Source organism: Vipera berus, assembly GCF_964194415.1.
Source record: "Vipera berus genome assembly, chromosome: 1".
NCBI classification, from domain to species: Eukaryota; Metazoa; Chordata; class Lepidosauria; order Squamata; family Viperidae; genus Vipera; species Vipera berus.
In genome coordinates, this window is record NC_138202.1 from 201651134 (window position 1) to 201669339 (window position 18206).

The following is an 18206-nucleotide window of genomic DNA, read 5'->3' on the forward strand; positions in this document are numbered from 1 at the left end:
TAGCAATTCTAGGCAAAGGCTAATTTGATCCTCTATACCAGGGGTGTCAAACTCACAATGTCACGTGACGTGTCGCGATGTAAAGCGACTTTTTTTGCCATTGCCGGCGATGGGGTGGGCATGGTTTCGCTATGATGCATTCGGCCTGTGGGCCGGCAGTTTGACACCCCTGCTCTGTGCTTTTCCTTGGAAGAGAGCTGGCTTGCTGGCTTCTTCGTGTCCCTTCAATTGCCTTTAACAAATGGGCTACTAAGTTCTACATGGCTTGAACACCAACTGAAACATCAACTGGTCCGGAATACAGCAGCATGCACAGTTATTGGGGGGTGGGTGGGGGAAGAAGAGGTTTGTCCATGCACTGGCTCCCAGATTCTTTCTGGGTACAATTCAAAGTGCTGCTCATCACCATTAAAACCTTATCTGGCACAGGGTCAGGTTATCTGCAGGACCAACTTCTCTAAGAACATCTACCCATCCTATCAGATCAAATGGGATGTGCATACTCCTAGTTCCTTCCCCTAAATATTGTCATCTTATGGGAATTAGGAAATGTGCTGTTCCTGAAGCAGCCCCTGACCTATGGAAGACTCATCCCCTGGCAGGCCTCCGTAGCCTTCCGTAAAGTTTTGAAGACCTGGCTTTTACTCCCAAGCACTGGGATAAAATGAAGGTTTTTGTTTTCAATGTGCTTACTTTTTATAGATTTAATATGGCTTTTATGCTGTTTTCACTTTTGATTGTGAGCTGCCCAGAGTTGCTTATAAGATGGGTGGCTATAAAAATGTTTTAAATAAACATCTGTACATACTATATAGATGTTTGTGCTCTGCGACAGGCAGATATTCTGCATAAATACGATATCTTGCCTGTAATAAAACAGATTTTCTATGAAGCTTCTGCATTTAGCTGTTAACTGGATGCAAAGAAACTTCCAGACAGTAATATATTTTTTCCATATCTGGATAAAGCCTGACACTTGACGTATGATGCAGTCAATGAGGAGAATCAGGGAATGTAACTCTTCCAAATCTGAGACAGATACAGAAAGAGGAGACATACAGGCTGTCACGTAAAAGTCTAATAAGCAAATAATTTGCTCCCAAGATGATGCACTACTGAATTTGGTAAGTGGGTGTTTATGGGCTCTGAGTCTATTTCATGAACATCATGAAAACATGTAGTGGGACAAAGCAAGAACTTTTTGTCCATCTTAGTTATCTATGACAAAGTTTTAAAGAAATGAAAAATGAGCCAGACAAAATCTGAAAAGTACTGAGTTTTGCCTGAATGTTAAGAAATATACTGAGAACATGTGCTCTGCCTTGATAACATGCAGATTATATTTACAACAGTTTTTTTAAAAAAAATTAAAAATAAAAAAATAAAAACTGGTTTGGCGGAACTCAAGCCTTTAGTGTGCCAGAGATTAAATAAACTTCTGGTCTCACTGTTAAACCGAAGACAGATTACTACCCCACCAAACATTATTGTTAACAGCAAATGAGAGCAAGAGCAATCCAAAAGTTTCTCTTCTTCATTGTAAGGCGGCCCTCACACTTAATAAAAGCTACATCCACAGAAAAAAGTCAATTTAGTAGAGTGGTTAAAGACCTCAACCTATAAGTGGAAGATGGTGAGTTCTGGTCCTGCCTTACACACAAGAGTCAGTTGGGTGCCTTTGAGCCAGTCACTCCCTCTCTCAGCCCTAGGGAGAAAGCAATGGCCAATCATTTCCAGAAAGGTTGCAAAATACTTATGAACAAGAGTTGCTCTAGTCTGGGCTCCATGCATCTGCAAATGCTGATCTGATCCAACGGAGGGGCGGTGCTCCCCTCTGCACAATATATATAGGGTGTAGGGTTCTCTGCCCGAGCAAGGGACTGGACTAGAAGATCTCCAAGGTCCCTTTTCAACTCTGTTATTTTGTTATTCCTATGAAGTTTGCAGAACTCTTCATAAGTTGAGCTGAGCTAAAGCGATTAACTTCGAGAAGAAGCCCAAGGAAACACTTTAAATATCTCGTTGCAGCATTTCCTTTGGGACTGTGGTGCAGGTGTTTTTCATTTGCCTCCCAGATCCTCAATATCCCCCTTCTTCCTTGAAGTCGAGACACTGTAGTTGCATCTCCTCATCACAACCAAATTATCTGAGCGGTGACGAACATGTAAGAAAAGAGTACTACTTGGAATTATGCTATTTTGATTTTCCCATTGGCCAGTTGGAGGGTGAGCAGATTTGCTTGTGGGTCAGGGCAAATGCAACGATAAGAATTTGTTGGAAAAAGGTGGTGTACAGCCTCACAACCCCACCCCCACCCCCCCCCTACCCCTAAACTAGCTTTTTACATTTAGGAATCTTATTCTCCCATGCTTGCAATGCTAAGTAAGGCACTTTTAAATAAGATAGCCACACCTTATTCAAACAACAAAAAGGAGCAGGTACATTCTAAACATTCTTAGCATTTAAGCAAATACAAGATGCCTGTGCACACACACACAAATGTACACTATACAAATTACCACTTGGTGTTGTAATGTGAATTAGAGCCACTGCATTTGTTCCAATGAGTATGCAGTAACAGCACAGATGTTATAGGAGAGCATTTTTGTCAAAAAATAGTGCTGAAATAAAAAAAAACCCTGTAATTTACTTCTCAAGCTTGGGAAGATACTGGAAAAATCAGGACAATATTGCCCTCCATTGGCAAGAATGCTTATATACAAACACACTTTGACCAGTCTATTTATTATGATGTCAATTGCAAACTCTACCTATAAATTAAGTGTCCATGGCTTAGTGCCACTTTAGAAATGGTACAATAATTCTGCTCACAGCAGACACTTTGCTGTATGTCCATGGAGATTCTCAGTCATCCAGGTCACAGTTATCCCACAGATGCTTTTTTCACGAGGCAACTGGACTTCCTTGTTTTTCTTTGAAGACGTTTCGCTTCTCATCCAAGAAGCGTCTTCAGCTCTGACTGGATGGTAGGAGTGGTGGGAAATTCCCCACCATCCAGTCAGAGCTGAAGACGCTTCTTGGATGAGAAGCGAAACGTCTTCAAAGAAAAAGAAGAAAGTCCAGTTGCCTCGTGAAAAATGCATCTTTGGGGTGTTACTTCTGTAATTGTTCTATGCTGGCACGTCATACAACTTACACTTAAATGTTATAATGGTTTCATGCAGATGTGGGAAGTAAAGCCTTGAGGTATGCTACCTTAGCAGGAGCCTGGAACTACACTCCTCCCCTCCCGCTAACACTGACAGGAGCTGAACATGGAGGAAGAAAGAACTACTGTAATACTATGTGTCCCGCCTCTAATTCCTAGAGCCAGTCCAGAAGTATCCTAGGGTGTTGTGATTCAGGGTCAGCCTGTGGGTTCGGCAGTTGGGTCGGACGACTCAGAGGAGGAGGAGGAGGAGGGGGGTGTTGAAGAGCTTGCTGAGGGGATTGGACAGCTTGATGAGAGCCCCCAGCAAGGCCCCTCTCATCTGGTCACGATGCAGACCCAGCTGTGTGAGCCTGACAGCGTGGATGAAGATGACCCACAGCTGGCCCTGTTCAAGGACGCCCGACGCAGGAGGCAGTCAGTCAGGAGTAAACAGAGGGAGGCAATGGGGCACCTCGGAAGGAGGCACAGAGAGGCCACGCCCTGAACTGTATTTAAGGGGAATGTGTGGGAGGGCTGGTTTGCTGAAGGCAACCGCTTGGATTGTTCCTGCGTCTTAGCTCGTGTTTTATGGTTGGTGTCTTGTCTTGCTCTTGTTTTATGTGAATAAATTTGGCAGGCTTTATTCCAGCCTCTTGCCGTTCGTAAAGGGGTCGTCCCTGCTTTTGCTGCAGGGCCGGTAGCAGGCTGGTACAGAACATAGGGATTGATAGGATGAGAAGCCACTAAAAGATCAAAGAGAGCTAGGACGGATGTACGCCCCATTCCCATGAGGGTCATTGTCAAGGCTGTCCTTCTACTATGTCCTTCTCTTAAGCCAGATTTAATGGGTCCAATAACCATCCTCCAGAGGTCTCTGGAGCTCTAATGTGAGACAACCCCCGCCCCCAACATCCTTCCCTGAAATGAGGAATTTGAAGACAGCACAAAAAAAAACCAGGCTGAGGAGGATGTGTGAGAATCGGCAGGGTCTGTGAATGGCTGTTGCACTGTGAGTGCAGAGGGGATGGGGGAGAGTGCACAGGCGGAAGACATATATCCCAGCAATCGATGACCTTCTCTGCCGGCTTCCCCATTAACTCTCTAGGGATCCTGGCAGGAAAGATTGCAAATGATGGTCACAGGATTGTGGAGTGCTGCAATCGGTCATAAGCATAAACCAGCTGCCGAGCATCCAGATTGCGATCATGTGACTGTGGGGGGGGCACTGGAATGGTTGGAGTGCTAAAGACCGGTTGTAATTGCCATTTGTTTAGTGTCATCATAACTTGAAATGGTCACTGAATGAATAGTTGTAAATCAACGACTGTCTGTATATTTAAATGTAAATCAGATAATAAAACACGAGGAGGGGACAAGGTAAAGCACGAAACATCCTTCAAGGCAGAGCATGCATCGTCCTCCAAGGAGAATTATGTGAGTCAGATATCTTGGTTTGAAAATGAGCCTCTTGCTCATACTTGGACCATAGAAAAATACAGTTGCACTCATTCATGATGCCAAATACGTTTACAGTATATGCTGTTATGACGATAATTCCATACATTTTCAATACAAATAAGACCAGGTTAGTGAAATATCCTACCTTGTGTGGTCCCATCTAGTCCCATGACGCATTTCATTGCTCTTATAATTTGTTCTGCTATAGGAGGAGCCATAGATGTGGCATAAATTGCACTATGTGAATGAATTCGTAGGTAGTCCACTAATTCCTTAAATCAAAAGAACAATATTTCAGACTGGTCATCAAAAACCGTCTTCTGCTAGAATAAAAGTTTGGCAAATGAGATAAATAGCCTTGATCCTGTGCATAAAATTGCGGCTGGCATGATTTAATTTATTACCACATGATAATTAAATTTTTGTCCCCTTATCATTGAATTTTTCTCCAAACATTGTTTAATAGTCAAAACAAATAAAGAAACAAAATCAGCACATGGCAAGAAAAATGTATTTCCAAATTATCTTGAAAAAACATAAAATGCCGTATCCAGCTCTCTTATTCGCTTCAAAACAATATAGGAATTGAAAGTTCAGAACGCCAACTTTACTATTTAGGCAAAATACAGTTCTCATTTATGTTTAGCTGTACATACCGTACTAGTTTGGCAAGCTCAGCAGGTATACTAAAAGAGACGGGTTCATTTGTTGGTACGGCTAATTAAACAGGGCAGTTTTCCTAGCATGTTTTTAGGACACTTATACGCTTGCATTTATTTTCATGATTAAATCTATCAAAGCATTTTGAAAGCGCTTGAGAATATGCAAATAGTTGCTGTATTTTCAACTTACAACAGGCTTTGACAACTTTAATTAGAAAAAACCTTACTGTCTGGAATGAAATCCTGACAGAGCTAACTACACAGAAGACAGGTTTATTCTTACCATCCTTAGGAATTACTAAAAATCCCTGCATTCTATGCCCAATGAGCACTCTGAAACCATTTGTCAGTCTTCAAAGGTGATTGAACAGGGTGTAATGTAACCCAATGGTGTCACAAATGGTTAGTATGAGTTGTATGCGGAGAGACAGAGATCCCCATCCCCAACAGAGGGAAAGAAGGCATTCTGAGGTTGGAGTACTGATTCTGCTCCACAGCAGGGGTCTTCAGACTTGACCCTTTTATGACTTGTGTTGGACTTCCAATTCCCAGAATTCCTCAGCCAGGCACGCTAGCTGAGTAATTCTGGGAGTTGAAGTCCACAAGTCATGAAAGAGCCAAGTTTGAAGACCCCTGCTCCACAGCGTATCACTTGAGATGGTATCTATGCACGTTGGTCCAGATAAAGATCTTTAGAGACAGAGCAGTCAGATATTCAAGGCTACAGGTCAGCGTTTATTTATTTTTTGCTTTGGACCAACCTCCCACCCTACCCCCCCAAAAGACCCTAAGAACTGCGTTAAGAATATCTTGATCGGAACAGCAAGATCATTTTGGACTATTTTCCTACATTTAAAGATGAAAATGGATGCATGAAGCATCACGGAGAATTACATTTGCTCTGACCTTTAGTGGTAGTGCTTGCTTAATGGCCACTCCTTCAGTGACCCGACAAACTAGTATTTATGACCAGTCCTTGGACTTATGTTGGTTGTAACGTCCCCGCTGTCATAACATCACAATTAGGGTGTTTGGAACCCATCGTGCAATTATGTTGAAGCATCTCACGATCATGTGATTGAACTGGGACCTTCTTTGCTGGCTTCCTACAAATAAAAGCAATGAGGAAGCTGGCAGGAGGTTGCAAGTGGTGACCACATGATTTCCTCACTTAACTCTTGAGGATTTGCTTAACAACAACAACCGGAAGTGCCAGAATTTCCATCCCTAAGTGATGCAGTCATGTGACATCTTACATTTCTGACAGTGATAGAAATTCCAGTCCCAATTCATGTAGTTAAGTGAAGACTGCCTGTAATTTCCTTAAATCGGTAAAACCGAGCTACCAAAAACTGGCCATTTTGTCGTCAGCTTTTGGCAGTGTAATCTCAAGATGCTTGGAGATTTTCACAATGAAGCGGAAGGCTGCAAACCCATCCCAGCTGAGAGGGAAAACGTCTTGCAAAGTTTGAAAATTACTAGGATTTACAAAAGTTCAGGCCACTCTTGTTTCCTGACTCAATCCACAATTTGTGATGGAGCCATTTATAATGGTTTGGATATTGTTGAATGCCAATGGTTGCTGCTGTTACCTTTTTGCCAGCAATATAACCTCCGGCTGCTCCAAAACTTTTTGTGAATGTTCCCATCAATACATCAATATCATTAGGATCCATTCCAAAGTATTCCACAACTCCTCTTCCTGTGGGACCAACAGCACCTATGCTGTGGGCTTCGTCCAAATAGATGTAGGCTTTGTATTTTCTCTTTAAGGAAACAACTTCTGGCAAGCGTACAATAGAGCCTTCCATGCTGGAAGAACAAGAAAGCTAATGAGAACTGAGTACATGTAATGCCTGAAACTGTATGAATTGATATAACGCCAATATTATGCCAACTGTTCCCTATCCAAGTATTTCCCCAAAGCAAATAAAAATTCTAAAACAGAATCATACAAGCAATAGAATAAATGAAGAAAAATCCAGTTTGTGGAGTATAATGTATGGCTTTCTGGTTACTGTGCTTAACGTATGCACAATATTGGAGTATTTTATATGGATTTTCTAGAATCTGCATACCCAGTTGAAATTATATATTTTACATACCTATAAATGCCCTCTACTAGAATAAGAATTTTTTTCCATGCTCTTCGGCTTCGAGGTTGTCCCTGTATTACTGCATCCTTCAAAAGCTTTTCTAAGCTCTGCATATCTAATTTCAAAAATACAAGGTAATGTGAAATATTGTATCAAATATATATATATATATATATCTAAATTATATTTCTACAAACCGCAAATCCATTTTGTAAAAAAATTAAACCGAGTGTGAGATGCTTAGGAAAGCAAACCAAGTTTCTGTATAAAATACTACTACTGTAACTTTTAGTATATGGACTGAATCTAGTGAAATATAAACAACAATGTTTTCTCACAATCTATTTTAGGGAAAAAAAAACTTCATTAAACTTGACAGAAATATTAATGTGATACGCTTTAGGGTTATTGGTATTTTATCCCTGCTCAGCCATATAGTCTACCAAGTTTCCCGATATAAAGCAAGATACTTCAAATTACTGTATTATAGAAAAATTCAAAATATAATGCTGTTTCAGCTTGGAGGGACAAAGAAACCAAATAGTGAAATAATAAATTTTAATTCACATTCTGTTTGCTTTTAAAAATTAATGGAGTTCCATTCATTGAATCTACATACTCTTACTCTGATACAGGAAAAGGTCAAAAGCATCTCAGAATCTATGCCAGAAATTTAGTTTTTGATGTTTGATGACATCAAAAGCACCATTCCGATCTGATGCATTCATCATCTCCACCATCAGAAAAAACATGCTGGATACAAAGGCTATGAATAGTCTTTGAAAAAGTCTCTTTGCAGAACCTGAGGCGCAGTTGTGGTTTATGCATAAAAAATACATATCTACACGGTTATCTCTATCTACATACCGTATTTTCCGGCGTATAAGACGACTTTTTAACACATGAAAATCTTCTCAAAAGTCAGGGGTTGTCTTATACGCAGGGTGCTGAAACTTTAGGGACAGGGCTGGCTGGAAAACCTGGAGCGGATCTCCCATTTTGTCTGCGCAGGGAAAGCGGGACCAATTGGAGAAGAAGCTGCAGTCTGTGATTTTTTACAGGCTGGGGTCTGGGCGTCTTTCCTTCTAAAGTTGAAGAGCAACTGTAGTCTATCCCAACTTGAAAGGGAGGTGGGGAATGCAGCAGTCAGAGCAGCTGCTTAGCTCTAAGGACACATTTGACTCAGGAACTGGGCGGGCTGGCTGGAAAACCTGGAGCGGATCTCCCATTTGGTCTTTTTTTTTAAACCCATTTATATCCCACCCTTCTCCGAAGACTCAGGGCGGCTTACAATTTAAAGCACAAATCAATGTGCTTAGCAATAGCCTTCATTCTATGTATATGCCTGCTTATTAGGGCTTTCGGGCCCACCCCCAAGCGGCATTATTACAAAGTCAGCTTATTGCCCCCAACAATCTGGGTCCTCATTTTACCTACCTTGGAAGGATGGAAGGCTGAGTCAACCTTGAGCCTGGTGGGATGCGAACCTGCACTAATTGCAGGCAGCTGGTGTTACTTAAGGCTCTGCGCAGGGAAAGCTTTAGAGTGAATTAGGAAAAGTTTAATCCACTTGCACTGTTTTATGTTTACATGTTTGATGACAAACAGCCTTATGTTTATAAGTGACAGTTTTCCTACTAAGTACCTGAATGTATAATAATAATATAATAATAATAATAATAATAATAATAATAATAATAATAATAATAATAATAATAATAATAATAATAAGTTGGAAGGGACCTTGGAGCTCATCTAGTCCAACCCCCTGCTAAGGCAGGAAACCCTATACCATTTCAGACAAATGGCTGTCCAGTCTCTTCTTAAAAACTTCCAGTGTTGGAGCATTCACCACTTCTGGAGGCAGGTTGTTCCACTGATTAATTGTTCTAACTGTCAGGAAATTTCTCCTTAGTTCTAGGTTGCTTCTCTCCTTGACTAGTTTCCATCCATTGCTTCTTGTCCTGCTTTCAGGTGCTTTGGAGAATAGCTTGGCTCCCTCTTTGTGGCAGCCCCTGAGATATTGGAACACTGCTATCATGTCACCCCTCACCCTTCTCTTCATTAAACTACACATACCCAATTCCAGCAACCGTTCCCTATATGTTTTAGCCTCCAGTTCCCCAATCATCTTTGTTGGTAATTTGAATTAAAATTACCATATTAAAATAAAATCTGATGTTTTTAAACTTTTATTTGGTGTGCTTTGGAAGAGGGGTAGTCTTATACAGCGAGTATAGCCCAAACCGTATAATTTAACAGGAAATGTAGGGGGTCGTCTTATACGCCCAGTCGTCTTATACGCTGGAAAATACGGTAGTTCACTTGGATTTCTGGTTACAAAATTGTTTTATATCAACACAGTTGTAAAGGAGAACTTTACACTTTTGTTTGTTAAAACCTGTTTTAATTATCTGATGGTGTACCGGCAATAAATTTAAACAGGTTAGGAAGAAGTTAAATCAGGTGAAAAATTATCTTTAAGCACTCATATTTTTATCATCCACACTCAAGAGATGTCAAGCTATTTCTCTTTATGTATTCAAAAAAAAAGCAACCAAATTTTCAAAATTTCTATTATCAATTATTACCATTCAGCTTAAAGGGAATTCTCTATATGGATGATGTTTCCTGTCATCCTTAACATTGCAAAAAACACCGTATTTCTTTTCTTTTTTAAAAAAATAAACTTTATTAGATTTTTTTTAAAAAAACTGACAAGGACTAATACTTAGAATGAATAAAGAGGAAAAAAGAGAGAACAGACCAAAACCAAAAGTACAGGAAATTAAAATAAAGAAAAAAGATTATAAAAAAGTAACTTTTAATTATCAAAGGCGTGGAGATTAAAACATATGAAGAACGGTTACGGGACTTGGGTTTGGCTAGTCTAAAGAAAAGAAGAAATAGGGGAGACATGATAGCAGTATTCCAGTATCTGAGGGGCTGCCACAAGGCAGAGGGGGCCAGGTTGTTCACCAGAGCACCAGAGGGAAGGACGAGAAACAATGGTTGGAAACTGATCAAAGAGAGAAGTAACTTCGAATTAAGGAGAAACTTCCTGACAGTGAGGACAATCAACCAGTGGAACAGCTTACTCCCAGAAATCGTGGGCGCTCCATCACTGGAGATTTTTAAGAAGAGACCAGACAATCATTTGTCTGAGATGGTATAGGTTCTCCTGCTTGAGCAGGGGGCTGGACTAGAAGACTTCCAAGGTCCCTTCCAGCTGTATTTTATTCTAGAAATCTGTTCAGACATATTTAAGGGAAGAAGAAAAGGGCAGAAGGCATGGACAATTATTTGAAAAGCAGGTAGATGCATTCATGAGCAAAGATTCTGAGGAAGCCCCAGAGTGTGGAACAAAATTGTGGTTCACATCCAAAGGATCTTGAATAGTTACAACAACTGTAACTTGAATACTTACAACAACTGTAAAAGAAAACTGGAAGTCACTTCTTCAGTAACCGAAGTTGGCTAGTATATCTACTACTCCTTCCTCCTATTTCCCCCCACAAAAACAAACCTCTGAGGCAAGTTGGGCTGAGAGAAAGTGACTAGCCCAAGGTCACCCAGCTGGCTTTCAGGGTTAAAGTGGGACTTGAAGTCATGGGTCTCCTGCTTTCTAGCCTGTGATTTAACCACTAGACCAAACTGGCTATTTTATGGTTGTAGCATTGTTTGCATTTTCCTGTAATCTATCGTTTTTATTCTAATCATCAAAACCGTATACTATGTTTTCATTTCCCTCCACAAAAAGTCAATAATGGGTTTCCAGTCCTCCTCCTCCTCCTCCTCCATGGTTTTAAACTGATGCCATTTGTGAAATCAAGGCAAAGAGGAAGGTTAGTTCTATTTTTAAATAGGAAAGTACTACAGAGGGTGGTGAGCACAGCACAAGACATTGTGGGCTGTCCCCTGACACCACTGGATGACATCGCCAGGGCTCGCTGCCTTGGAAGAGTGAGGAAAATTCTCAGGGATGACTCACACCCTGGACGGTATCTCTTTACTCTCCTACCATCAGATAGGAGATACAGGAGTATAGCCAGCCGTACCAACAGGCTGAAGAACAGCTTCTATCCATGGACTGTCAGGCTCTTGAACGAGAAATAACTTGTGTGAATTTTATGCAGAATTGACTTGGGAGGCCGGTGTTTGGTGTAGTTGGTTCACATGGTGTAGTAAGATGGAGGGCTTGTTGTCACTGTGTGTTGGGGGGTGGGAGCACAAAGGGAGGCTCAGCTAATCTCAATGTATACATAGTTGTACTTTGACAATAAAGATTCATTCATTCATTCTGGTCATAAGACCACAATATTTGAATACTCATGTTCGATTGGTTTTGCTGTGACTTGTGTTATTTTTTTGTTGAAACGAACAGCTTAAAAAAAGAGTCCTGTCTGTTGCTTCAATATGTCTCATTTTGGTTTATATGATGGAATTACCATCAGAACTATTTGTTGCCTAATTTAAATAGTATCCCTAGATTAGTTTATTGCAGTTCAGTAATGCAGTCCAGTCAATGTCACAGAAGTCACAGAAATAATATTGCATAATAATAATAAAAATATGTATTCCACAGCCACTATATATTGCTGAAAACACTGCTCACTTGACTCTTCAGATTTAGAATAGAAGGTTCAGTTCGAATGCATGCCAACATGTTTAAGCATTTAAATGAAAAAGGACTTTGATATAAACCTTTCTTGACTAGAAACTAACCAGCACCTTAAGGGTGAAAATACATAAAAACTCCACTAAGATTTTACAAAGGCAATTGTTTAACCAATTTTCCATCCAGTGAAGTGGTTTCTGTTGAACTAGGAAGAAGTTTTTGGTTTTAGTTCAATATTTACCACATTTATAGTTAGGCTTACCAGACATTGTCCGGACCTCTGATAAGATAATAGCTAGGTGGGAAAAATGGGTAAAAGTAACAGCGGTATCTGTATCTGAAGTGATATCTCTAGCATTTGTTCAATCTTGAAAACAGTGCTCTGATTTGATTCCAAAGTTAAATAATAATTTAATGCTATAAAAATTTGCTTTAGCTTCAGATAGCTTTTTCTATATTAACGTTATCCTTCTTAACTGTTGGTTATACTTTAAATTTCTTTAAAGACAAAGAAAAACTAAGGGCAATAAACATGAAATTAATTAGCATTTGGAGTCTCCCACCAAAAGATGACAGAAAAGGATCCCTGTCTCAAATTTTAGAGACATCTCTAAGGTTAGTCTTTTGTATCTTTTCTCTATCAACATGAGAATAAAAAAAAAAATTCTGTAATACAGACAAGATTAATTAGTCTTATCCAAATATAGCGTATGCTACAAACGAGAATCAATTTGGCAATTTCACTGTGATAACTTGAGGCCTTTCCATGAAAATAATAAAAAAGTTTTTCTTACATATTAAAAGTGTGAACACATCATTTCCAAAGAGAGACAGCTACGGACATGAATGTCATTTTTTCATCAGTTAGCTAAAGCTGCCTCATTAATACTCACTGTTGTGCTTAAAGACTCTAACAGTAGCACCAGACAGCCTTGCACCAAGAACAAGTGAAGTATGGTTCAACTCATCACTTAAAATTAGACAACCCTGTGGAAATATATAGCAAAGAACTACAATAAACATTTAACTAACATAAATTGAACAAACAAACAATATTATTTGCCTTATTTAACCTCGCTGTAATTATCACCAGTGATTAAAAATAGTAAATAAAAAACTAAGGGTCCTAAGGAAAATACCCTGCAGATGCCTCTCTCTCTCTCTCAAAAATGAATTAAAAAAAATACACCTTAGAACATTATAATAAAATCAGAAGAATAAAATCAATACAGACTAATATTTATAACTTAATATATATATATGTGTGTATAATTTTATGAAGAATTTTGATTATTAATAAAAGCTAATGCAAACTGACCTTGAAAAGAATAGAAAGTGTAAGAATTACAAGGGGAAAGGAAAAAAGAAAGAAAGAAAGAAAGAGAAAAGATATAAAAAGTGATTTCCAACTTTCATCACAACAAGAATACAAAACTTTAGTGATTCTTCACCCCCTAATATTGCAAACAATTGTTTCTTAATCCCATCCCTTTTTTTAATAGACAACTACTTAAGACATCTTTTCAGACCTAAGGTATGTCAGCAAAAAATCCATAAGGATTGTCAGAAGCAATGACATATCTTGTTTTAATCTTGATTAAAATAATAACATATTCTTTCCTTTTACTTGTGACAGTCTTTAGTTAATTCAAATATTGTCCTAGGATTTGATTTCTTTTAATTTCTTATTTGTCTCATCACACAGTGTTCTTCAAAGCTTTGACAAATCTCCTTTGAAAATCCAATAGGAAAAAATAGTCTCATTCTCTAGGTTTATCATTTGTATTTGCCTTTTGAATTTTAAAACATTAGCCAATTTCTTTGAAGATCCAGTGAAGCGTTCTTTTCCAAGATATTCTCTTCACCTGTCAAGTTATAAATCCAGTTTTGATTCTATTTTTGTCTTGTCAGATCAAATTTGTTCTAGATCTGTCATTTTCTTCAACAACGTATTTTGGGCATTGTCTGTGCCTAAAAGTAGACATCGTTATCAACATTGTTGATATTGTGACTTCTAATTTCTGATTTCATTTTTCAAAAGACTCGTTCAGCATTTTATAGGTTTGTATTTTTTCTCGGTCCCAAAAAACCTTTAATCCCCTCTAGCATCCAGTTTTTAAATCATGAAATTGCTTATCTCTATTATGACTTCCAAAAACCAAAAGAGATCTATTTCCCACGAGAAGCTGTTAGTTCTTTATAATTAGTTCCAAAATTCTATTCTAAAAGTTTCACTAAAATTTATCAGGATCCTTAGTCCGCTTATAACTTTTTAAGACCAAAATCTTATTTTGCTTTTAGCAACTTATTTCAGATTCTTTAAATTCTTATGATTAAAATTGTCTTTTGTTCAGGACAGAAGGCAAACTCACTCCATGTTTTCAAACTTGGCATTCTGAAAGTCTCCAATAGCTTAAATCTAGCTAAATGAGCAATTTCCAAAAAAAGATTAGCAAGTGAGTTTAGTGAATGTAGTAAACATTCAAAGACACTATTCGCGGGTTGCAAACAAGATGGCTATTGCTGTCATCTCCCAGCATCCAAACCAGTACAAGACAACTGTCTTAATTCTTGTTTTCAGAGTGGCTGTCTGAGGTACACATAGGTTATCTCCCAACCTCCCTTTGTCCAGAGAGGTTCTGGAGACTTTAGAGAGGGCTGCAAAGTACTGTGAAGCGGTATATAAGTCTAAGTGCTATTGCTATTGCTACTCATCAGCTCTTTATTCTTAATGTCAGTCATCAGCTCCATTTTCGTGGAGACATCTTTAATCCCCCATTCCTCCCTGGAAGCCAAGTTTTTTAAGCTGGCATGCAGTTAATAAACTATTAGCTAATGACAGATTTTGACATATTACTGTAATATTTACTATTTTAGAGATTGTTTTGGTAAAACTGTTAAATATGAAGGAGTGATTTAATTTGGTACCTGAAAAGAAGTTAATAGTAGGGAAGCCAGATTTTTCCCCATTTAAATTAAAGTTCCTATGCCAACTATGTTAATAATGTAAGGTTTTTTTGATCCTGACACTGTTACTGCTACTTCTAAAATTCTGTTACAGGTAGTCCTCGACTTATGATCACAACTGAACTCAAACTTTATGTTATTCAGCAAGACAGTCGTTAAGTGAGTTTTGCCCCATTTTATGACCTTTCTTGCTATGGTTGTTAAGTGAATGGCTGCAATTAGTAACACAGTTTTTACGTGAATCTGGCTTCCTCACTGACAAGATACTGCAACTGTCATGAATATGAACCAGTTGCCAAGCATCTGAATTTCGATCACGCAACTATGGGGGGTTTTGCAATGGTTATAAGTGTGAAAATGGTCATAAGTCACTTTTTCAGTGCCACTGTAACTTTGAGTGAACTGCTATAAGTTGAGGACTACCTGTATTTATTACAGGTTGGAGAAGAATTAACTGAAGCTTCAGAATCAAAATCCTATATTCATAAAAGGAGTTGAAGAAAGTGGATGAAATCTGTATTAATTAGTACTAATTTAGGAATTAGAACATTCATTAATATATTTTGGATTTCTTCTACTATGGGCATATTTTGGTCTGAAATGCATCAGATATCTTTAGCATGATCAATATTTATTAAAACCCATATTTTCTTTTTTGGCTACATCCCTACATTTGGAATTTATCAAGGCATCAAGAGTGCTGGATTGTTCTTGCAGAGGAGTAGTAAAACAACAGCAGCATAATGCTAAAAAATCCTGATTTGCAGCAACGGAGTACTGAGAATGTACTATTTATCAACACAAATTAGTCTTTTTTTGTTTTTGACAGAGATAAGAAAGAAGACTCAGCAAATGTATCTCTTGTTTTTGTGGATTTAAGACAAAAGCAGAAGCATCAACAGGTTGGGAATAAAAAACAACATGAATGTTTCAGTGTCATAATCCTTGCTTGGTCATTTTGATTGTGTGGATGCCTCTGAATGAATGCAAATTCAAGTAGCATAGTTTCATATTTTCCTAATTATATAATCCTAAACAGACTTACAAAAATAATTTCAGCAACAATATACAAGAAACACATAGATTTTATTTAAAAAATGAAGTCCCTTGATTGAACTATAGGCACTATGATTTTTTTTAACAACTATACTTACCATCACCATTATGAATTAATGCTTATTGACCACAGTATTGCCTCATCAATAAAAAATTAAGAATGGATAGGTCTATTTTCTAATGACCTGATCCCTGAATCATATAAATTCCCCATGAAAGCAAATAAACATTTTGACAAAACTATTCTACTATGTATAATTAAAAATTATAACACACCAATGGTTTCATTTATGTTAAACCCTAGAAACCTCTCTTAAACACTGCCCAAATGAAATTAGTCTGTTGTTGTATAATTGTGTTTAGTTCAGCCGTATTTAAGTAGAAGAAAAAGTTCCTAGTGGTTATTCTAATACGTGCTCCTTCAACATAGCAGTGTCAGAAGCACAAGTCAATTATTCAATCAATTAAGTTTAATGCAAAATATGTGGAGAAGTAAAATAAATAGGAAACATATATATTTCTATATACTTTAAGAACATTAAGGAGAATGTGGCTTACAAATTGCTGATTGCAATTTATGATACCCTTGCTAAAGATTACCACCACAGCTTGCCTTGCCTTCTAAAAGAAATGAGGCAGCTTTACAATGATCTTAAATTTCCAGTATTTGGAAGGATATTCACTTACCTTCCCTACTAATGCTGGAATATTCATAGAATTTGTAGCAAATCCCATACCAAATGCTAGAGCTGCTTCAACACCAAGGAACTGTGCTACCGTATTTTCTAACTCTATATGTTTATCAAAGTTTCCTGTTACAAACAACAAAAATATTTTAAAGGATCTCATTAATATCATTCATGAACATCTAAACTGTAATACAAACTTATTTACCTTCACATATTAACACCGATAATTTTTTAAATTCTTCATTCTAGAAATTATAATAAAACATGCTTTGTTTTTTATAGCAAAAATATGAATCGTATTACAATTAAATCACTTGTATTCCAATCTCTAATTTAAGATAAATAGTAAAGTGATAGAAATACAAACAAAACTGGAAATGCATTGAGGACTTGAAGAGAAACAAACAAACATCCTCTACAAAAAGCGGAAGTGTGCCACAAAATGAAAATTCCACAGAAACAATACAGCTTCATTGGATAATCTCAGCTATAATGCAGGTTTAAAATCCTTTGAAAAATAAGCAGTCTTTACTTGAGGCTGAGCAGAGCATTAGTTGTAACACGAAGGAAGCTTCCCATGAGGATGAGCTTTCCATATCAGCTGAGAAAATCCTTTCTTCTGGGGAATAGTTGGACTTTTCATGAACAAGTACAAAAAGGCATATTTTGTTTCTTAATCAAATTAAACAATACTGGCTCGTTTCAATTTTGCCCTTTATTTTGCACATATATTTAAAATTTTAATTAGAGATAATACAATATTATTTGCATTTATTTAGTTTTGCTTACCTCTCTCGATTTTTCTATTGCAAAGCCCAACTATAATTAGATAATTTGAAGTATCATAGCTTTTGAATGTCCTCCCCCCAACATATTTTAAATTCTGAAAATATAGCAAATAATATAATCACTATATCTGCATGTATCTATTCTGCCCCCCAAATAGGAAAGGGAGCAAAGTATTTTTCATTTATTTCTTTATTCACGTGAGAAGAATAAGGGAACTTTCCTAAGCATCATATAAGAACATGTCAGGAGAAACTTTACAAAAATCTACTCAGAGTAGGAGTTTTTACTAGAGAGTAGCCATGATCTTGAAGATATATATATATATATATAAAGGGTTTTATATCCAAACCTCCCTTGAAAGTTTCTCATTTTTGGATTATATTTTGCTTCTGTTGCCTCCTATTAAATTAGAAACCCTAATACATGTACTGAATAATAATGAGCTGCCCCAATAAATTCACCCGTTCCATTTCCTTCAATTAGCAATAAAAGGGCCAAGTTTGAAGACCCCTGACCAAAACTCTTCTGTCATAAAATTCAACGTAACAAGCTGAAGATATTGTAGCAACGTATTTTGGAAAATGCCAACATGCAGCCTTATTTGTATGGCAATGGCTGACATGAACTACAGTGAGAATTGTTTCAACATTGCAGGCACCCAACCTGACCAACAAGGATTAGTAAGACTAGCCCTACTGCTTAGCATATTTCTAATCAAAA

General features: G+C 37.7%; 1 protein-coding gene across 1 annotated transcript in view; it reads right to left on the bottom strand.

Moving 5' to 3' along the window:
* Positions 1-18206, bottom strand: part of SPTLC3 (serine palmitoyltransferase long chain base subunit 3) — a gene marked incomplete at both ends in the record, with an annotated part of 98542 nt that overhangs the window by 17015 nt on the left and 63321 nt on the right. The window contains 5 exons of the mRNA XM_081343470.1: positions 4755-4881; positions 6864-7083; positions 7377-7482; positions 12879-12972; positions 16696-16820. Coding sequence (XP_081199596.1) covers positions 4755-4881; positions 6864-7083; positions 7377-7482; positions 12879-12972; positions 16696-16820 — 672 coding nt within the window. The remainder of the gene's footprint in view (positions 1-4754; positions 4882-6863; positions 7084-7376; positions 7483-12878; positions 12973-16695; positions 16821-18206) is intronic.